General features: G+C 41.2%; 1 protein-coding gene across 5 annotated transcripts in view; it reads right to left on the bottom strand.

The window, feature by feature from the left end:
* Nucleotides 1-468: 468 nt before the first annotated feature.
* Nucleotides 469-23,004, bottom strand: part of GRM1 (glutamate metabotropic receptor 1) — a 421,006-nt gene continuing 398,470 nt past the window's right edge. For 2 of the 5 annotated variants that reach the window (XM_058735553.1, XM_058735552.1), the window contains exon 9: nucleotides 469-4,181. In XM_058735553.1, the coding sequence (XP_058591536.1) occupies nucleotides 3,269-4,181 (913 nt within the window). In that variant the 3' untranslated portion in view covers nucleotides 469-3,268. Of the gene's footprint in view, nucleotides 4,182-11,591; nucleotides 11,677-23,004 lie in introns of all 5 variants that reach the window. The other 3 variants (XM_058735556.1, XM_058735555.1, XM_058735554.1) reach the window with 3 other exon arrangements.

Genomic DNA, 23,004 nt, shown 5'->3' with positions numbered 1-23,004 from the left:
GAAGTCTCTATTGAAATAAAAGGGAATAGAATTTGAAATGTAAGGGAACAGAGGAAGGTATCACCAAAGTAAGAAACCAGGTCCCTCTAGAGTGTGAGCCTTCTGGGGCACAAATGAAACAAAGATGCAGCTTTCATATGCCTCTGTTTCCAGAGCTCTGCTAGAGATCCAGGAGTCTGTCAAGTCTCACAATTCTATCAAAAAATGCAAGACAATGTCTGCCATAGAACTGAATATTCAAATTCTGGATTTAATTTTCAATCTAGAGTTTCTGGTCCCTCCCACCTTCCACATCATCAAACTGTACTCTTCTCTATCACCCACCTGGCCTGTAGGTCTTACATGATGTTCTCTAACTTTCATCTGGCAGACATGTTGTGAGCAAAATCAGACCATCGTAATTGTTTTTCGTACCAGTCTATTTCTCTTATTGTACCTCTTACAAAGTATGGAGAAGGAATGCACACATTTAATAAATAGAAAATATTTATTATACAGCATTATCAAGGTTATTTGACAAAGGCAGTAACGAGCCAAAGGAAAACACTTTTACAAGAAGCTAAACAATGTGAATAAGCACGTACATCAAGATGAAAAGTATCTGCATTTTTGGTATAAGGTATGTCTGTGTATATTTCCAATTTTGAACAATTATGCTGTAAGAGCTAATACTGCATTGTGTTCAGGAAAACATTTAATCATGATAATATTAGGCATTCAGAGAAATAATGTGATTGGTGTTGAATGTGTTCACCAAATGTTTCAGACTAAAACCTCAGAACAAACCGATATCTTACATTATTTGAATAGTAGAGCAGTTTTCCTGATTTATACTTACTTTTAAAAAAATCTGAATGCACAAGTCCTGTGATATCAAGGACATATGTTAGTGGCATTAAGATATAAAACATGTTTCACGAATAATAGATAGTAGGCTTTTACTTGCTAGTTTGCCAGGAAGTAGACCATCTATTAAGCATGGGAACCATCTAATTCCCTCATTCTCCTTCATTACAGTGAAAACATGGAATTGAAATCCTCGTTTCAGTCATTTTTCAACATGGAATTGAAATCCTTGTTCAGTCATTAACACCAAAGGTGTCACAAAATAATTTTTTTAAAAGAAAGGCGGTCCCTTCTTGTTATGGAACCGACTAAACTTGGCAGTGGAGTATGGGAAGGCATGAGAAACATGAGCCTCAAACATCGGAGCTGATGTTAAATTCTGAACAAACGATGAGGCGGGTATTTAAAGATTCTAAGATGATTTTTGGCTGAGAAATCAGCTTCCAAATGAAGGAAGCATATTAAAATATGACTGCACATAAGGCATAAACAGATATTTAAAGGGGTAAGATCCATTCCACAAATAATAGAAGAAATCAAAATGGCAACAAGAGTCACTTTTATTGGGTGTAAAAAGGAGGATATAAATGAAATGACTGGATGACACATACGTGGTTATTACAGTACACAACAAAAATATAAAGAAAAGGATGACAGCAAAAATAGAGGAATAAAAGTACATGGAAATAAAAATTAAAAGAAAGCAAAAAGTGGTAAATAGAAAACTGGGGAAATTATGCCAGACAGAGAGGTTAGCATATGCTTTCTAAACACTGAAAGCTCAAGTCGCTGTGGAAAATCTCTTTAAAAAAATCTAAAGTGACCTGAAATCATCTCAATACCGTCATTTCAACCTTATGTTTTAATAATGATATCTGAAAATTTATAAAATGTACTTTTTTATTGTAACCCACAGTTTTTGTGAATTTTTAATACAACACATTTTCAAGCCACTTCATTATAACATATCCACATCATAAAATATCTGAAAAATAAGTTCCCTTTTAGAAGAGGGAGGACCATCTGAGCAGCATAAGGAAACCATTGGACCACAGCACTCAAACCATCAAAGAGCTTCTGCAGATATTGGTGACAATATCTAAAACATCGTTGGAACAAAGAAATATCTATACTATATTGGAAAGACGACTTCTAGTTGCAGTGACATTGACATTACAGTGCACAAATGTTATTATCACAAGTATACAAAGACACAGGAACACATTTACTCACAAGTTACAGGAATTATTTGTCAATAGGAAGGATAACAATAGGAAGGACGTTATTTGTCATTGAACTAGCAATAGTTGCTTTGAGTACACCCTTAAGTTGGAAGATGGATTTCTGTCTGTAGTACACAGGAGAAACAACGGCACCAAATACACATACTGCATTTTAGAAGTTCAACTGGTAAGTATTATTTGCTACAGTAAATGTAAGGTAACAATTTTGCCACATGGTTTGTTCTCTTTAATTAAAGGGCAGAGAAGAGCCCCCTCGGCACAAACACAAGAAAATCCACAAAACACCTTCTGCCAGTCTCAAAACAATCGCTTGCTCTAATCTTTTCTCCGAAATCACCAATAAGCGAGTATCAAATATGGGACGCTATTTGTGCTGATTGTGTTCAAAGCCTCATGCTTATGTGTCCTCTTGCTTCTCAATCCTTCCTCCCTTAGCACTCCTGATGAAGCACTTTTTGGTGATGATTTTGCTCTGATTCCTGTTTTCCTAAATAGAGAGAAATCACAGAGCAGTAGGGTATCCATACACTTTTTTCCCAGCGCAACAAGGCTGGCCCTGGGTCAGGTGCAATGGGTGAAGGGAGGCTCCTGAAGACCAGGAGTCTGTGGGCTCAGTAAGGAGAAGGGCTGGAGAAAAATGAGCTGCCGTCCCATGGGTGGTTCCACGCCTGCCCCTCCTTCACCCACCTGCTCTGTCTGGCTCCAGCCTGCTCACTAAGAATACCACGAACACCATGATGTCCACTAACGATTCACCTGGCTGGTCCACATGTGCTGTCTCTTTTCAAGCTGGCCAAGTGTGTGTGGGCATGTCTATCTATGCACAATGTCCAAAAGAGGAGATTATTCGTGTTGATTGATTTATTTATTGACTTATTATTTATTTATTCATTCATTTATGTGGTGAAAGTTGTTTATCATATGGGATTGTGCTTTGTCAGAATTCCCTTTCTTCCCAGAGAAGGCTTTTGAATAATTCAAGAATCGGGATCCTCGCCTGGATCCCTTTTCGCTTGCAGAGCACAGTTCCCTCTGGCCTTCCCTACGGCAGCAGCATTATCCTCCTTGCCTGCTGACTTCACCCTCCTCCCCCCATCTCCTCCTCCCAGCCGTCGGCTCATCTCCGGAGGTGCTGGTGCTCCCTGGTTTTTCTTGCTGTCCCCGCGGACACCTCCTCCCTACAGGGTGGAGGAGCTTTGCTTGTAGTCCCTCAGAATGACGGAGGCGTAGGTCACGTTGGGAGGGGTGCAGAGCACCGACTCGGACACGGGGGAGCTGGGCACCGAGCTGCCGGAGGCCACCGAGTCGCGGAAAGGCGACGGAGGCGTCAGAGCAGGTGAATCCTCGGGGAGGGGTTTGCTGGCCGCCTGCAGGTCCTCGTCTTCCTCCTCCAGCTCGTCTTCCTCGGTGTTCCCTTCCCGCTCGTACAAGTACTCCTGGAGGAGCTTAAACCTCTCGCTGTCGTCCTCATCCTCGTCTTCTGCCAGCGGGGAGGCGGGCTCCTCCCCGAAGGTGCTCAGCTGCAGCGGGAGCATTTGCAGGTGCTGCGGAGGCGCCGGGGGCGGGTACAGCGAGCGCACCCCGTTCCCCGGACCCCCGGGGACTGCGAGCACCGCGTTGAAATCGGGGATCCCGGTGCTGAAATTGTTGACCACTCCCTGTAGCTGGTCCATCAGGGATTTCTGCGGTGGCGGTGGCTGCTGGAGGGGAGGGGGCAAGCCCTTGGGGATGGCCGGGTCGGCCAGGAAGAGGGGGGTCTCCTCTGTGGTCAGGTGGGGCGGCAGAGGTGGGGTGCTCACCGCGGTTGGCACACGTCGGTGCACCACCATGGAAGGACTGTTGGGAGGGCTGAAGCCGACCGGCTGGGCATCCTCCTCCTCCACGTTGTAAAGGGTCTTGGTGCTGGTATCGGAAAAGGTCAGGCTCTTGCCAGAGCCCTGGTAACTTTTAGTGAGGGGCTTGATGACGGCTGTTTGGTTGCAGGCCGTCTCATTGGTCTTCACGTGCACAGAGAGGCGGTGCCACATGTGCTGTCCCTTGGGCACCTGTCTTCCACCTGGTTCAGACCATGACACAGACTTGCCATTAGAACTATGAACAAAATAGAGATGGATTTATTTGCAGACAGATCATGCACACAGGATAAGATACATACAAATTATATGCAATCCCAGCTCAAGGCAATTTGATTCCCCCCACCCCCACCCCGCTCCCGCGAGCGACTGTAGGTCTGGCGGCCAAGCCCTCAATCTCCCCTTATTACAGGTCAAAGGCCAAAAGCTGCAGCGACCCCAGGTGGCCTCTGTAGCTGCAGTCAGTGATTCCATTCACCCCAAGACAAGGCAGAACGGTTTGCCCCTGAACAAGTTGTAGGGGAGAAAAGCCAGCCTGTTACGCAAGCAGCTATTTTCATTTAGGTCTGAGATTTCACAAAGTTATTATACACCCACGTACACACGCACACGCCTAAGGTAACAACAAAATTGTCACTCTGTGCAAGCCTTTGAAAGATTCCAAAATTGATGGAGGAACCAAAAAATAAAACTACAGTTACACAGGGACAACAGAATATAACGACCATAGCTCTTGTCGCCCTTTCTTCTCAGTCCCTGGAACAAATCAAAGCTTTTCTCATCGTGTGCAGGTACCAGAGCAGCGTGGTCATACACACAGCAGCTGTACGGAGGAGAAGAAAGCAGATGAGGGAAAACCCAGACCCACATTCCCTTTAAGTGTGTCACAAAGGTTGCTTTTCTTTTTGTTTCAATGCATCATCCCCGACACTTACAATGGACCGCAATTCACATAAAGGCCCTGATTCACAGCGGCTGGTTTGGGATTTCCACACTGGGGATTTTTAACTAGGTGGTGTTAAGGAAGTCCAGCAAAATACAGATGGTTAGACCCTGGGTTAGTCCTTCAGCATAGTTTGTGATGCAAATGAGACGAAAGGAAGATTCAGAGAAAGCAGAAGTTACTCAGACAAAAGCCCCTCCATGGCCTTTTCCTCGCTGAGCTTTGGAGAAGAAAAATGTTGGGGTACCAGCAGGACTCCAGCTTTATTGACTTGTATCTTCGTGGGACCATTTTCAAACCAATTAAATAGAAAGGGGAGGAGGAGGGGGAGGAGGGGGAGGAGGAGGGGGAGGAGGAGGGGGAAGAGGAGGAAGGGGAGGGGGAGGAGGAGGGGGAGGCGGGGGAGGGGGAGGGGGAGGGGAGGAGGGGGAGGGGGAGGAGGGGGAGGAGAAAGAAGAAGAAGAAAAAGAAGAAGAAGGAGAAGAAGGAGGAGAAGAAGGAGGAGAAGAAGGAGGAGGAGGGAAAGAGATGTATTATACATGTACTCAAACTCTATTCTGTATGTTGTAATTAATAACTCTGGTCTTGCTTTTGGACTTTTAGCTTTTTTTTTTTTTCTGTCTAACTCTCAGCAGATGGAGGTGCCTTGCCACAGCATACTATTAATAACAGCGGTGTCAATACTTAAATCAGGAAGTTTATTTTTTCGTGTATGTGTGTGTGTTCAGTTTGCTTTTTCACTGTATCCGTGAAAACAACAGAGAAAGTAGCACAATGTTAACACATTTTTGACATTAAAAGGAATAGGGATAAGGAACAGTGTTTTTCTTAGGTGGATGTGTGAAATAGACTATTTTGTATCATGGTCTTTTGTTTGGGAAAATGTATGAAATGATCAGTAGCTAATATAATGGTTTATTTAATCATTTTGAAAATACAAGAATGAGTACTTCAAAATTATGTGTGTGTCACATTTACAATGACGATAATGTTTTGACATATATTATTATCTTGAAAAGGGAAGTGAGCCACTAAGTACAGAATCTTGAAGAAATTCTGATACCTATTACAGAAAATTCTGGATAAAGAAGTCCCAAAATAGGTACAGTAGCTAGAATTTTGATCTCATTATTTGGGAAAAGGTAGTTCTTCTATATAGCTTATAATTTATATGCTGTATTTTTAACTGTCTAGGAAAAATCCTATCTCCAAAATATGATATGAAAATTAATATTTCTCTTAAATATATGCTTACTATATTCCTTGAGAATGTAGAAGTCCTTGTAAATGCAAAATTACAGACTTTTCAGCTTCCACACTCATATTAGAATACCTGACTTTCTTCCGAGTTGAGTCAACTCAAAAACAGATGATTAATGTTCCCAGTATGAACAGTCAACCAGCCAGCAGGCAGGACCATAATCCACAGTTCCTCTTCTGAGTTTGAAACCCTAGGTAAATTCCAGCTTCCTTCTTTCCCAATTTCCTCCACTCCCTACTCTACTCACCCCATTTTTCTCTTGGTGCAATCATTATGACCCTTCCAGAAAGTATAAAACCACTGATTTGCCTCTTGCCTTGCCTTTTAACTATGCTTTAGTATACCATCCAACTTCAATCATTTGCATCCCTTTTAATTGCAATGGAAACACTTTTTCCTTCTCCTAATGCCTGCCTCTCAATGCTTTTTTTTTTTATTAAATTTTTTTTAACGTTTATTTATTTTTGAGACAGAGAGAGACAGAGCATGAACGGGGGAGGGTCAGAGAGAGAGGGAGGGAGACACAGAATCCGAAGCAGGCTCCGGGCTCTGAGCTGTCAGCACAGAGCCCGACACGGGGCTTGAACTCACGAACCGCGAGATCATGACCTGAGCCGAAGTCGGAGGCTTAACCGACCGAGCCACCCAGGCGCCCCTCAATGCTTATTTTTTTTAGAAATCATTAAACTAGAAGGATGCCTTGTGTCTTCATTTAGTCGTGTGTGTGTGTTTAAGATATAAGTCTCTTGAGAGCTAGTCTACACCTCACTTCACCACCGGGCTTATATACCTCAACAAAATGTCACTCCAGTCTCCACATATGCTGGCAAAAAGCTATGCCTGTATTTCTGGGACCTACTTCACTTACTCATTCGCTCGCTCACTCACTCACTCACTCAAGCTACCTCACTGCCCAGGATTCTACGTGGGCCTTTTTAAAAATCATGTGCTTCCCTATGTTAATGGTATTATTAATCACCTTGCATGTAGATGTAATCATAACTTAGTTCTGTTTTAATCCAATACCTTTCTTATTCTTGCAATGGAAGATTTTCACCCTGGCCGTCAAAATTAGCAGCTTTTCCTTCCCTTCAGAGTCTTGTTCCAGATTTGCAGTAAAGTACTGTTTGATTAGGAAGCCGTTCTAATGTCCCAGGGCATTTATCAGATTAAGAAAATTAGATTCACCTTTTTTTTTTTCCCAAGGACAAAATAAATTGCTTCCTGAAAGCCAGAGATAGTGAAGGAAATGTATCATCTCATAGAAACTGCAGCGCAGAGTATAAACCTTGGTCCTTCTGAAATAGTTGTTTCTGACGTGTGGTCCATATACAGCTTGAATGGTCCATGAATCTACAAATGTGATAAGCTTTGCTTTTAGACTGAATCAATGTTATGTCTTCACAGATTATGCACTGCTATTTTCAAATGCATGTAAACGCTATTGTGACAAAGTGTGCTGCTAGGTACAAGTGTAGCTAAATTCTGAGAAGCTTTTTGTGTTTTTTGTTCAAGCGGCCACTAAAAAAAATACAACTACTATCATCAATTGGGGGGAGGGCTTAATAAGCATTTTGGTGTGAAAAGGGATTACCTTACTTGCAAAGGTTCAGAGCCCATGGCCATGATATTGAGAGGAGAAAAATGTATAAAATATGGGGCAGCAAAAAGGCATACGTGCATTATAAAAATGCAATATTACTGTGAAATAAATCTTCCATTTAACCCTAGATAACTTTAATACCTTCTGTTTCTGCCATCAGCGTCTTCCTTCTATTATTTAACTTTTTTCGGTTTCCTGATCTTAGGTAAAGTAACCTAGTCTAGAAACACCCCATAATTGTCACACAGCATGCCCTCTTGCTCTCACTTCAGAAGACAGACATGAGGCCTGAAACAATCGTATGTTTGGAGACCGAGTGCAGTAGCATTTGGCTTGAATACCTCAGGTGGCTAGATGTCTTTATGAATACTGACGTTATTGGAGGAAACGGCTGTTAGGCCGGCGAGGAACCAGGACTAGAGGGTGAGCTAGACAGGGAGTGTGCAGGGCCAAGGGGGCCTGGGGCTGCACTCCAGCTCTGACAGGCTTGGGGTCTTGCTTTGATCTTTCTTTCATTAGGTGAGTACGACAATCCCCTCCAGTCAGAAAATCCAGGATTTACAGCACTTGGGAGAGTGGTTGGAAGTGGGTGGTGTAAACAGATGAGTACATCTTCGGCATTCAGGGTGATCTCGTCTGTTTTATTTGTTTCAGTAAGTACTAGTTACATCTGCCGAGTACACTGCTCTCTGCTCCAGAGAGGTCTAAAATGGGAATCACAGTGGGTGGGTGTTTGAGATCAGGAGGGAAGCATCCTGCACAAGCTGCCTGAGGAGAAGCTTACACAACACCTGTCTCCCTTATGTCCAATTCAAGTCTTGGCCACGAGGCTTAATAGCTTCACAACAGACATAAGGACGGCATCCAGAGAGCCCACAGACAAGGCAAGACCTTCACATAGGAGGGTGGAGACTCACTCCTTGCAACCTGACGAGGTTAGCATTTGCTTTCTCTGAAAATGCAAATGGAAACAGGAAATGCCATTGAGTCCCAGCATGGAGAGAATGGCTTACCAAGCTAAGAAAATAAACCAGAGCTACAGGCTTATGGGCAGTTCTGCTGAGGTCATGCAGCTACAGTTGGGACTCACGCCGGGCCTTTCAAAATGGCTGCTGCTGCCCCAACTGAGACACTCCGGAAGGAATGCCAGAGATGCGCTGGACGAATACCTCACCTCTACCTGCTTCAGCGAGCTGGGACCGGAATGAAGTCTGAGGAGCGATTCTTGTAGAATCGCAGGCATAGGAACTATTTGAAACCGTATGAGTCAGACTCTTGTTTTCTCAGGCGATGCAAAGTTAGTCTTCAGTACAAAGGACTTCCACTGATGCCAGTTACACTTTTGAAAGCTTTCCAGAAAAATCTGAATATTCAGTACACAGTTTCCAGGAGCCTATGTGAACATAATTAAAGTTTCTCACCTTTTGATTCACTACTAGTAAGGTAGAAAATCTCTGAATGTATTATTGGAGACAAATGCTTTTTGACTACATGGGAACTTGGTAGTTTCTGCTGATACCAGTCTTAAATGGCATTGTGAATTTTATTCCTCACCTCGGATTCTAACATCATAAGCTAGTCAGAGAACCACTTGGCCAGCTCAAATTGACAATATCACAAAGTCTAAACATACAGTCCTCCTTTTAAAGTATTTAGGTTAATCACATTCTATATGTTAAAGCTATATGATACAGGATAAAAGATAACACAAAGGAAATCAGTTTGCACTAACAGGCGTGTGCTTTCTTCAATGAATCAATTAAGAAAAAGACATCCACAAATAAAATTACCTCATCAAAGTCAATAAAGTATGGAAGGCTCCATGAACTTTGGGCATAAGGTGTACTGTCTTGAGAAAACTGACAAATCTGTTTTGAACCAATGAGTAGAATTCTGATGGTTCCTGAGGTTTTTCTGAGTACATTTTAAATGGCTACTCGTTCAACCTAATCGTGATTAACAGCTGAGGAAAGAAATTCCCATGCTAGATTATGTTCCCTTTGAAGGAACTTCAAGTCAAGCATTATTGTGTCATCTATGCTCCATGCTACCAGGCCTGTAATTTCCATAGCAAGTCATGTGATGTTCCTCAGCTCTGACCTGGAGTCCTTGTGGTTTGCTCTGGAAACATAGGGCCCTATGGGGCAGGATAGATATAGGCAGACCATAACGGTCCAGTAGGAAGCTTTATCTGCATCACTAGCCCCTTTGCCTTGATTGTTCAAAGCTGTAGGAACTGAAGGTCACAGTGAGAATATCTTTTTTGCTGTTGTTTGTTGAGAAACAACAAAGGCTAAAAATAGTCTCTTTTCGATCTTTTCTTGATCCTTCATAGTCTCCAGAAAGAAGGCTTGAATAGATTCCATTCTGAGAGTTCTTAACAGCCAACCTATTAGCTTTGCTGATCGTTGCATTTTTTTTTTTTTTTCTGTTTTGTCACCTACCAAGAATGTACCCACTTTCAGCCTCTGCTTTTGCTTTTAGGCACTCACCTTGAAGTCATGAAATGTTAGGTGACTCTCCTCTCTTTCTGGCCCTGCTGTCATGGCAGGACAAGCACATCTACTATTCCCATCAATCCCTTTTGACAGGCAGCCAGCAGCTGTCACGATCAGGATCTCCTTGCTGTGCCCTCGGTCAGACTCAACCCATGCTGCAAGAAATGCTCAATGCCTTTTGACCTGGGAAAATTGCAGAGGTTGCATCCAAGCAGATGAGAGTGGCTCTGATCTAGATGTGCAGAGGCCCCCTGACTACCACCTGAAACGTCCTGGCAGGGCTACCATATTTTTCCCTCTAAGAGTCAGTATGATTCGACTGAGACCGCACTCTTTCTATTTGGGCTTTTGAAGGGAATATCAGAACACAGACTTCCCAATGCACTCCACTGAGTGAAGAAAAGAGACTCCATGGCCTCATATACTGTCCTCCACAGCCAGGTTCAGTAGCAAACATTTGAACCAATTGGGCTCTTCTCATCTGAAGAGCTATTCAGGCCACAGACACCTCATCAGTGGGCTCCCTCCTGCTGCAGGAATGTGTACCTTTGACTCTCCCAGGAGTTTGAAGGGCTGTAAAGGAACAGCTGAAAATGACCACAGACTCCGTGCACAATGAATTGAACATGGTCTATGTTCTTTTGTTAACTTAAAGAGACACTGTCAAGATCTAAAGGTCAAAAATTGGACCAAACATGCACCATTTTTATCAGATGGAGCAAAATCTGATAAAAACACTCAGAATCTTGGGGAAATAACCACATTTCCTTTTTATAAAACTCTCTTTTCATGGGATTCACAAAACTTTTGTTTTGTGCTCCCCAGGGTGCAGGAGGCTCACAGCAGAGGCTCATGTTGGCGTCCAACCCCTCAAACTGACATTATGGAACTTTCCATAAGTTCAAGTTATGGCTTGTACTTTAATGCAGACAGGATCATTTCAAACATTTGTGCAACAGCAAAAAGGCAAAAGAAAAAAAAAAGAAAAGAAAAAAAAAGCAAAGAAAGAGCTCTGTTTGCCAAGGAAAAGCTGACAAATTTAAGAAGGGGGGAAATTCACTTTCGAGCTTGTGAGTGGGAGTCACAAACAAAAGCGAATCTCCAGTGTTGGAAAAAGTGTTGCGTCTTGCTTTGAAACTTAAAAAAGCAAAAAGACTAACAACTTGACAGTGTCCCTTTAAGAACGATGGACAAATTAAGGCGGTCGTGCAAACCATGGCACGTAAATGGTTCCTCATTCTTGATGGCATGCACCACATCTGTTTCCATGTTAGAAAGTGGCAAAACCCAGGAGAGAGAAAGCAAGGGGCCAACCACTCTATTTTCCACGCAGCTTCTCTTACACATTCACTGCAGTGTGGGGGTTTTCAAAGCTGCTCATGTGCCGACGGACACTGGCTGGTGGGCGGGAATTCTGGCTGCCTCTTCCTGAAGATTGAAAAGAAAAAGACACCCAGTGAGTGAGTGCTTACACACGCGTACAGATACAGCGATGACGCCACTCAGGTGGTGCCTGGGCCTGGGCCTAGCCTGTCTCCTGAGCCTTTCTCCACGTCATCCCCACCCCCGTGTCCTGTGTCTGCCTCGCCCTGCCTGGCTGCTTCTCACTGCCACGCTCGTTTCCGAAAGCCACGTCAGTGGAGTGCATTCTTTCTTTTCCCTTACGAGACCATCTCTTTCCAAGTGGCGGATGCTTTTGCTGCTGTGTGTATGTCTGTCCAGAATCAGCCCTTTTCCTCCACTCTTCACGTCCCCCTTTCTTCCTGGCGGCAGTGGGCTCCACCTCCACTCACACTGTTACAGGCAGAATCTTCCTGCCGACCATTCTTCTTTAAGGACGTTCACGGATTTATGTCTTACGTCGCGAATTTTAGTTGCATTGCTAATTTTCCTTATTATTTTATCACAAAGGCATAATTGTCACTTCCTGTAAAACCACATTTATCTCTTGGCCACAGGACAGAGTATGTCTGATGGTGGAGAGAGGGGGAATGGCAAGAGATTGGAGGCATCTGCCACATGGGGACAATGCGGTCTCATTCCTTGGTTACATGTCTCCTTACACAGCACATAGGATGACCTGAGAAGGGGAGAAGAGCACTGACTGGTCATGACAAGGTTAATGGAGCGACCGTGGGCAGCTGGCCTTTCCATCTTTTGTTAGGGTGAAGAGACGTGGGCTTTCCCATGAGTTAAGTAGCCCTCAGTGGGATAAAGCCATCTTGTTATCACTCCACATAAGACGGCTGCCAATCAGAGAAAAGAATTTCGGGGAACAAGATGATAAAGCAGCAGGTGCTGTGGGCGCTATGGGTGCGGTTGGTTGAATTGGGGGGAATGTTGATATTAAGGAACTCTCGGTGATGAAGTCCCCTATAGCGGTCCCTAAAAACTCACAACGATTCCCTGTGTATCAGCATTAGGCCACCTACCCCACGATCCTGGTGACAGTTATCCAGTGTTAATCAGAAAAGAGGGCCACAATGGCTGCAGGCAAGTCAAAGACTTTTGCTACGTTCCCTATCTCTTTTTTTCCCATTAAAGCAGACAGAGGAGGGGAAACACAAGAGGAAGGAGACAGAGATATTGTAGGAACAGATCACATCCCTCCTCATTCCACATTTTTCAGGCAGAGGCCTGATACGTGCTAGGAAGGAGAGATGTGAGTTTGAAATTTGGAAAAGAGTATTCTGGAATAGCTTTTTAATACCTGAAATCAAGGAATCTGATATGAATATCGAAGGTGGGAAACAAAGTTTTCCATAGCACAGTTGAAGATAAAAGAGAAAAATTAAAATTAATCAATATCTGTATTTCTGCCAAGTTTGGGCCGTTCAATAAAATAGTACATGATCTGCCCAGAACAATTTGAAATCCTCACCCAGAGATAAAAACTCAAAACACCTTCATGTAACTTTGTTACTACTGCAATAGTCCATTTATTTAAAACAAACAAAGAGATAATGTTTGCTATTAAACTTGTCAAAGTAACATGTCCTTGACATTTAATATGCCCACCTGAAATCACAAAAAGTCATGAAAACATCAGCAACTAGGTGACCAGGGATAAAAGTATGATGTATGGGTGTATAAGTGAAATTATCAGTAAGAAAAGATTATTTAACCTACAAAATAATAAAACAACTTCATTTCTCATGAAGGAAGGCAGAAAATACATTCAAAGGATTCCCTTGCTAAACTGCCTGCATCCCTTGAATCCCGAGTTAATGCTACTGTAGATAATGTCTACATGTGGCCCGGTCCAGTGGGCTGGCTTCAGGGTCCTGTGTCTAATACGGATGCACAGTGGGTCCCTCATCAGAAGGGCCCTGCACTTGGGATTTCGTGGTCTATGGTCATCATTTTGAGATCTGTAATCATTTAATCATTTGATCTGTGTTTTGTAAGTGTTGTGTGCTGGAGAGATGGAGTGCTCTCCAGGGGCTTAGAGTCTCAGCTTACCCATGGTCCTGCCTCCCTGACTTCCCTGGTGCTCCCTGGGACCCTCCGAGCTCTCCGAGCTCTCCACTATCTGGCCCTGCCCAGGGATCGACCGCTGCCACTCTCTACCACTGGCAGGGGCCTCTGGACACAGTGCAGGAAGATCAGGTCAGGGTCGGGTGCATCTCCAGGCCATCCCCTCCTGGACTAGCAGGGCCACTGTGCACTTAACAGGCAACAGCGTAGGGGTGAGCCTCTCACCCTTCCTCCACCCTTTTAGTCCATGTGCTGTTTTTTTTAATATCCTTCGAGATCACCAGTCTACCAGGGGCTAGGGCAGGAGGGAGAGAAGAAGGGGAGAGGCTTGGTTCAATTTCCCTGTGGTGTCTTTCCAGTGACCAGTGGGAGGGGAACCTGGCAGCCTGAGGGCTGCACCTGTATGAAGTCACGCAGTGGAGGCTGGGGGGCCTGGAAAAGTCTGCACTTGCCCCTAGGTATCACCCCTGCTGCGCAGCATTAAATGGCAAATAAAAAACACAAGGACACGTTGAGAGAGAGACCAGAGGAGAAAAGAAAAGGCTTTATATTGTAGTCTCTAACATTTCCTCTGGTTTTCAACCAGGGGCCTCATGCTTCCTTTCTGCACTGGGCTGTGCAAATGATGTAGCTGGTCTTGTCTGCTGGGTCTATGTATGCTGTTAAAAAAACCACAGGGAAACACCTTGACGGCTCAGAGACTTGACACGGTGACATTAGCAGAGGTACACAGAGTATGGCCTGCCCAGACAGATAGCACTTGTGTCCCCTGGGGATGGGGTGGGAGCTCTCTGGCCTCTGTCACTGACTTGGAATTACCGCTGCACTCAGTGGACAGTTCTGGGTTCCTTCATGGGTTGCAGCCATACTGACAGCCAAACTCCACATGGTCACTCCCAGGAATCCCAAAGCCACCTTAATTAACTATTGATTGAAATAGTTAAACAATTATAGCATTTCCTTCCTGGTGTCATTTTTCAGTCTCTGACTCACCTTGTGGTTGAAGTGAAATATAAATGACCTATGCCTACAGACCTTACATTTTATGAAATGTTGATTAAAGGTTACAGGCCAAAGCCTTGAAAACTCCATTGCCAGAGTGTCCATTTTATCAACTGTGTAAAAACTGAAAGGAGCTTGACTTCAGGGTATTTTTAGCAACTGTAAAACCACATATTCAACCAACCACAGATTCGGCAAGCCAGAGTAAAAGCTTGGAGGGAAAATGCAGCATATGGAGACTTGTCAAATATAAGTTCCAAATCTGTGCTTGGATCTTTTGGCAGAAACTGTGGATTTAAAGAAACCCCAGAAATTTAGTAAGGAAGATTCATATCCAATTTCTTCTGAAAGTGCAAAGTCTTTCTTTTCTTTTTCTTTTTCCCCTTCCTCCTTTCCTTTTCCTTCCTTCCTACCTTCCTTCCTTCTTTCTTTCCTTCCTTCCTTCCTTCTGTCCTTCCTTCTGTCCTTCTTTCCTTCCTTCCTTCTTTCCTTCTTTTCTCTTCCTTCTTTCCTTCCTTCCTTCCTTCCTTCCTTCCTTCCTTCCTTCTTTTCTCTTCCTTCCTTCCTTCTTTCCTTCTTTTCTCTTCCTTCCTTCCTTCCTACCTTCCTTCCTTCCTTCTTTTCCCTTCCTTCCTTCCTTCCTTCTTTCCCCTTCCTTCCTTCCTTCTTTCCTTCTTTCTTTCCTTCTTTTTCCTTCCTTCCTTCCTTCCTTCCTTCCTTCCTTCCTTCCTTCCTTCCTTCTTTTCTCTTCCTTCCTTCCTTCCTTCCTTCCTTCCTTCCTTCCTTCCTTCCTTCTTTTCTCTTCCTTCCTTCCTTCCTTCCTTCCTTCCTTCCTTCCTTCCTTCCTTCTTTTCTGTTCCTTCCTTCCTTCCTTCCTTCCTTCTTTTCTGTTCCTTCCTTCCTTCCTTCTTTTCTGTTCCTTCCTTCCTTCCTTCCTTCTTTTCTGTTCCTTCCTTCCTTCCTTCTTTTCTGTTCCTTCCTTCCTTCCTTCCTTCCTTCCTTCTTTTCTGTTCCTTCCTTCCTTCCTTCCTTCTTTTCTGTTCCTTCCTTCCTTCCTTCCTTCTTTTCTGTTCCTTCCTTCCTTCCTTCCTTCCTTCCTTCCTTCTTTTCTGTTCCTTCCTTCCTTCCTTCCTTCTTTTCTGTTCCTTCCTTCCTTCCTTCCTTCTTTTCTGTTCCTTCCTTCCTTCCTTCCTTCCTTCTTTTCTGTTCCTTCCTTCCTTCCTTCCTTCTTTTCTGTTCCTTCCTTCCTTCCTTCCTTCTTTTCTGTTCCTTCCTTCCTTCCTTCCTTCTTTTCTGTTCCTTCCTTCCTTCCTTCTTTTCTGTTCCTTCCTTCCTTCCTTCCTTCTTTTCTGTTCCTTCCTTCCTTCCTTCCTTCTTTTCTCTTCCTTCCTTCCTTCCTTCCTTCTTTTCTGTTCCTTCCTTCCTTCCTTCCTTCTTTTCTGTTCCTTCCTTCCTTCCTTCCTTCTTTTCTGTTCCTTCCTTCCTTCCTTCCTTCTTTTCTGTTCCTTCCTTCCTTCCTTCCTTCTTTTCTGTTCCTTCCTTCCTTCCTTCCTTCTTTTCTGTTCCTTCCTTCCTTCCTTCTTTTCTCTTCCTTCCTTCCTTCCTTCCTTCTTTTCTGTTCCTTCCTTCCTTCCTTCCTTCTTTTCTGTTCCTTCCTTCCTTCCTTCCTTCTTTTCTGTTCCTTCCTTCCTTCCTTCCTTCCTTCCTTCTTTTCTGTTCCTTCCTTCCTTCCTTCCTTCTTTTCTGTTCCTTCCTTCCTTCCTTCCTTCCTTCCTTCTTTTCTGTTCCTTCCTTCCTTCCTTCTTTTCTGTTCCTTCCTTCCTTCCTTCCTTCTTTTCTGTTCCTTCCTCCTTGCTATACAGTCACCGCTTGTTATAGTTTCTCCCACCTATTCCCATTGTCCAAAACTTCCTTTATATAAGAAGCTCTCTCTCTTTGAGTGTACTTAGTCCTATATGACTTGTTTTCTTTTCTTTTAGCTTTCTATAATTTATTTATTTTTTATAATTTACATCCAAGTTAGTTAAGCCATTACTCATTTAGCCTATCCTCCCTCCCACAAGCCCTCTAGTAACCCTCTGTTTGTTCTCTATATTTAAGAGTCTCTTATGTTTTGTCCCCCTCCTTGTTTTTATATTATTTTTGCTGCCCTTCCTTTATGTTAATCTGTTTTGTATCTTAAAGTCCTCATATGAGTGAAGTCACACAATATTTGTCTTCTCTGACTGACTAATTTTGCTTAGCATAATACCCTCTAGTTCCATCCAGGTAGTTGCAAATGGCAAGATTTCATTCTTTTTGATTGCCTAGTAATACTCCATTGTGTGTGTGTGTGTGTGTGTGTGTGTGTGTGTGTATATATATATACACCACATCTTCTTTATCCATTCATCCATCGGGACATTTGGGCTCTTTCCATACTTTGGCTATTGTTGATAGTGCTGCTATAAACATGGGGTGCATGTGTCCCTTCAAAACGGCATACCTGTATCCCTTGGATAAATACCCAGTAATGCAATTGCTGGGTTGTATGGTAGTACTATTTTTAATTTTTTGAGAAACCTCCATACTGTTTTCCAGAGTGGCTGCCCCAGTTTGCCTTCCCACCAGCAGTGCAAAAGAGTTCCCCTTTCTCCACATTACTCACCAACATCTCTTGTTGCCTGAGTTGTTAATGTTAGCCATTCTGGCTGGTGTGAGGTCGTATCTCATTGTGGTTTTGATTTGTATTTCCTGGATGATGAGTGATGTTGAGCATTTTTTCATGTCATATGACTTTGTTTTAATGTATCATTTTCTTTATAGTAAGTCACTCATACATCGGTTTGGTTTGTATGCTAGGAATTATTCTTCACGTTAACTTGAAAAGTTGTCACAAGCAAGTTTCACTCATTGTAGCATAGCAGTATGATGTCTGGAGTAGGACTCCAGAAACCAGGCACTTTCCAACTGTGTATTTGCCCCCATCAGACTCAATTTTTACATCCATAAGGAGGGATTTTGAAAGAATAAATGTGAAAATTCTTCCAATTGGCAAAATGCTATCCCAGCCTAATACATCACTATTAAACCCCTTCCTCTGAAGGATGAGGAACAAAAACACAGACAAAAGACCCAGATGTGTTACATCTGAGTATGTTTAGAGTAGACTAATTCATAGTGTCTCAAACTTTATTTCATTTTACTCAAGACTGTTAATCACTTTCCTTATTCAAGAATCTCAGTAACTTCTAGTAGAAAATAAACTGTTTTCTCTAATAAACTGCTACTTTCCAAATTGTGGGAGATGGAGTTTGTGGGGAGCAACATTAGTGACATTGAATGGATATGGCAGGAGCAGGTGAAAGATAGCTACAGAGCAGGTAAGCTATCTGTGTCTGAAGTTGTGTGTCTATGATAGGTTTGGAGGTGAGTCTACTTTTAGCAGAGAAAAAATGGTCTATACAATTCCAGATGGTCAGTTCACCATGGAAATAATGTGGCAGCTGTCCAGAGTAATCATAAAGATGGGCAGCAAACACTCAAGGCCATTTTAGCAGAGTATGGTCTCTCTTTTTTTTGTTGTTGTTTTTATAGATAAATATGGGATAATTTGTGCCTCTGCTTCCCAAAGCCAAATGCATTTTTCTATTATCTGAATTTAAATATTTATTTCTCAACATTCGTTCATCAGAGTGCAGAGTGGAGCTCTGACTGTATATGTAGGCCATCTGTAAGTGGCAATTTGTTCTACTCTCCATTTTAGTGCATGCATCTCTAACATAGGACATTAATATTCTTTATCTAAACACACAATGCAGTTTTTCCATAGAAGTGTAAAATACTGCTCTCTTTAAACATTCTTAATTATAAACATTTCCAAGCTAATAAGAGTCTGTAGAGAATGTTCTAATAAAATTCAATTTAATTGCCATTATAAATTTGTCAAATATGAACATTTTTGCCTTATTATAGTTTTCTTTCTTTTGAAAACATAAAGGAAATATGTGAAGCCCCCTGTATATTATTCAATATTAACCCTATCCTTTTGGGGGGAAAATTTGGTATGGATCATCACTTGGAATTTTTTAATGCTTTTACAACATATATGTTCATATGTGTCAGTAAATAATACATGGTAGTGTTTAGCATGCTATTAGATTTTATATACATAACATCATACTCTATTTCCATTCAGCAATTTTCCCATTTTGTCCATTTGGTATTACATTAATAGATAAAGCTCTAGTTTATTCACTTAAACTAAACTGAATACATACCACATTACCCAAAACATAGTCAATTCTCCTATCGGTGGCCATTTAAGTTGTTTCCTACATTTTGCCACTTTAAGCAATGCTGCAGTAAACATTCTTGATTATGTCTCCTTGCACACCTAAGTGGGAGAGTTCTTCTATGGTGTGAACCTAGAAGTAAAATTGGTGGATTGTTGTGAGTGCACATTCATTTTCTTATATATGACCAAATTGCTCTGTAAAGCACTTGCACAATTTACACTAATATGTAAGAGTTTGTATATTCTTTCCAATTGCATCTGTTTTTCAGACATCCTCAAAATTGACTTTTTACTCTGAAAATTTTTAAAAATATAGAAACATGGAGAAAACACTAAAATGAACCACTATTTCCCTAATATCCAGCTTCACTAATAATCAATATATTTGTGAATCTTCTTTCACCTATACTAGCCAGTTATTAATTTTAAAGTAAAGCTAAGTTGGAGCACCTGGGTAGCTCAGTTGGTTAAGCTTCCAACTTTTGATTTCAGCTCAGGTCATGATCTCACTGTTCATGGGTTTGTGCCCTACATCAGGCTCTGTGCTGACAGTGTGGAGCCTGCTTGGGATTCTCTCTCTCCTTCTCTCTCTCTGCCCCTGTGCTGCTTGTGCTCTCTATCAAAATAAATAAATACACTTTAAAAATAAATAAATAAATAAATAAAGCCAAATCATTATGTCTTTTATCCTTAATCAATTCAGTACATAGGCCTATAATACAGGTGCACATTTTTATAATAAAAGAAACAATAATATTATCACATCTAAAACACATTAATAGTAGTTCTTTAATATTTGATATTAAATGTTTAATATTATAGTATTTGGATTTCCCTGATTGTCTCATATATTTTTATTTTATTTTTGATTTTTAAATCAACATCCAAACAAGATCTGCAAATTGCATTTTGTTGATGAGTCTCTTAAGTCTTTTTCAGTCTGTAGGTGTTCCCGTCTCCCTTTTTCTGGCTATTTATTTGTTGAAGAAAGACTGTTTCCCAGATTATGGGTTTTACTTATTGAGTCCCTATAGTGTCATTCAACATATTTTTCTGTGACCTATTATTGCTTATGAATTGATAGTTAGATCTGAGAGCTTGATCAGATTCATGGTTGCTTATGCAGGGAATATAATTCATAGGAGGTAGTGTCTACTTTCTATTATACCAGATCAAAAAGCACATCGATCAGGTTGTCTGTTAATCACGTTAAGATTGATCAGTGCATTTAGGTGTAGTCACTCTAAAGCATACATTACAAAACTTCCCATCAGTCTTTCATCCAATGGTTTTAGCAGTCATTGATGATCATTATGAAGATCAATTATTTTATTACAAAACTGCAAAATGGTAATCTAATTCTACATTCTTTCTGTATTTGTCAACTAGATTTCTTTTCTAAAGTAGAACCTCTCCTCATCAGCTATTCAGTTCCTCTGATGTAGAGTTCAAACAGAAAACACAAACCAAATGGGGATTCTTTTCTTTTCTTTACCAGTGTTCAGAGTAATGATTTTGTTTTCTAGCATCCTCCAACAGTGATCAGTATATCACCTGTGAGTCTGTTTCTATTGTCTGTTTCCCTTGATTTTTTGGTTATATTAATTCTTCCATGCCTAAACACATAAGACACATATGAATGTACACACACACACACACACACACACACACAAAATAAGGTTCTCTAGAGGCTGTAAATTGTAGATGGTATTATCTGTGCTAAGAGTTGTTTTACCACTTTATCTGTTAAGTAGAGGCGAACATATCATCTTAATCTAATCCAGACTGCGCTGAGTCAAAATTAGTTTATAATTAGCTTAGGAATTGGTCTACAGTAGGGAATATCCCTTCAGGACTTTTTTTTTTTTTTTAAGTTTATTTGTTTATTTTGGAGAGAGAGAGCGAGGGATGGGCAGAGAGAGAGAGAGACAGAGAATCCCAAGCAGGTTCTGTGCTGTTAGCACAGAGCTCGATGTAGGGCTCAAATTCACAAACAGTGAGATCATGGCCTGAGCCAAAATCAAGATTTGGATGGTTAACAAACTGAGCTACCTCTTCAGGATTTTTAATAGAATATCTTGTGCACTAGTACACCTCAGCGTGAAGAGGCTATGGGAGATTCTGGTCAGCTTCTCAAAGATTTTCAATTTAGATTTTTGGCTTTCTGACCCACACATCTTCAGAATTAGGCAAATGTTTTGATGTGGAACCTTGACCACATGATTGAGTGCCTCTCCAGTTTTGTCAGTCTGGCCTCACATGGTTGCTAAGGTGTTTTCTCATTCTTTCCACAGGAAGGTCTGTCTTCTCAGCATTGGAAGCCCTCAGAAAAATAACTCCATATATCAGAAGTGTGTAGCTTATCTTTTAACGTTTCTGATCCACTCAACTGCAGACAATTGCAAATGTTTTGGGAGAGAAGCTAGAATGTGTGGAAGCCTCTCTGCTTTGCATTTTATCACTTCAGCTTCAAGGCCACAGCATCTCTTCTGCTTTCTTTGCTCCCTCCATTGACTCTGTTTGGGTCATACCTGGATACTAAGCCTAGTCCATGCCTGGCCACTAAACCCCCAGCCAGGGTCTGGAGTTGGCGGATGCTCCCCCAGGCAAAGCAGCTGCAGACCATTGGTCCACTTCTCAGTTCTTCTCTCTCTGATATTTTAGTCTTGCCCTCCTTATTACTTCAGTAACTCCCTGATACTGTAAGAAGTTTTAGTCTTTCATTTATGTTCCTTGAACCTTCCTACTGTTTGCAAAATTTTGCACATAGCTCCTTCAGCATTCTAAGATGTTTATCAAGTTCTTGACCACATCACAACGTATATTATATCTTTGCATTTCTCTTGTGATCCTTTTCACTTTTTGTTATATAACTAATTGATGCTAATTCTTATCGCCTACATTGGAAAGCCATAGTTTCTGAAGGGCAGGATCCATGCCAGATTTACCAATGTGTGCCAGTTATCCCCCATTTATCCCGCCCCAACTTTCGGAAATAAAAGGAAACCATATAATCTCTCATGCAAAGGATGAATAATTGCTTTTAAGGATGAAGGGAGTGCTTTGAAAGTCATGTCATGACAAAATGAATAAATTGGGACTTTTGGAGGACATAAAAAGACATGTGGTCACCTATTTACAGTAAATTAATAAATGATTGAAAAAAATCAAAACAGAACGGAGAAATATTTCTAATAGAAAATAAGTCAAAAATACTTCTGAGCTTCTCCATCACTTTGGTAGTTTTAGGAATATCAAAAACAATTATTGTATCTATAACTAATACCAAATCCTAATATTAAATATTGAATGTCATAAAATCTCCAGTGAAAATTAAGTTTACAAATAATTAGTAAAAATAATATGTATTTGTGTGTTTCTGTAAAAATTAGGATATACCAAAAAAAAAAAAAAAAGGTAATGGTGGTTTTCTCCATATATTGGTAGAATTTAGATAATTTTTATCAGCTATTCTGTGCTTTCCTATATTTTAAAAATTTCCTACAATAAATATTTATCACTTTTTTAGTATATGAAAAATAAACAATAACTATTATTCCAAAAATAAATTTACATTTATTTACATTTATATGTCATAACATATAGTTCATGAGCAAAATTCCTTCTCTTCTTGGCTTTACCCCAATAAACCAAGGCATTGAATAGAATCAAGTGAATGTGTTTTCTTTTGCTGAAAAAAAGTAAAAATTCTAAAAACATATATTAAAATATGAGCTACTAAGGAAAAATATCAAATAGAAATTATAGAATTTGGATATTCATGCTAATATTTTTCATGCAAACCAGTATAATATGGTAATGCATATTTGAAAGTTGACAAGAGAATAAATCTTAAGAGTTCCTAACTCATAACAAAAGAAATAAAAAACTTTTGTAACTTTGTATACTGACAGATATTAACTAAACTTACTGTGGTGATCATTTCACAAAATATACAAATATCGAATGATTATATTGTACATCAAAATTAATACAAAGTT

The sequence above is a fragment of the Neofelis nebulosa genome, chromosome 6, assembly GCF_028018385.1.
Source record: "Neofelis nebulosa isolate mNeoNeb1 chromosome 6, mNeoNeb1.pri, whole genome shotgun sequence".
Lineage (NCBI taxonomy): Eukaryota > Metazoa > Chordata > Mammalia > Carnivora > Felidae > Neofelis > Neofelis nebulosa.
This window is presented reverse-complemented; position numbering and strand designations above follow the sequence as displayed.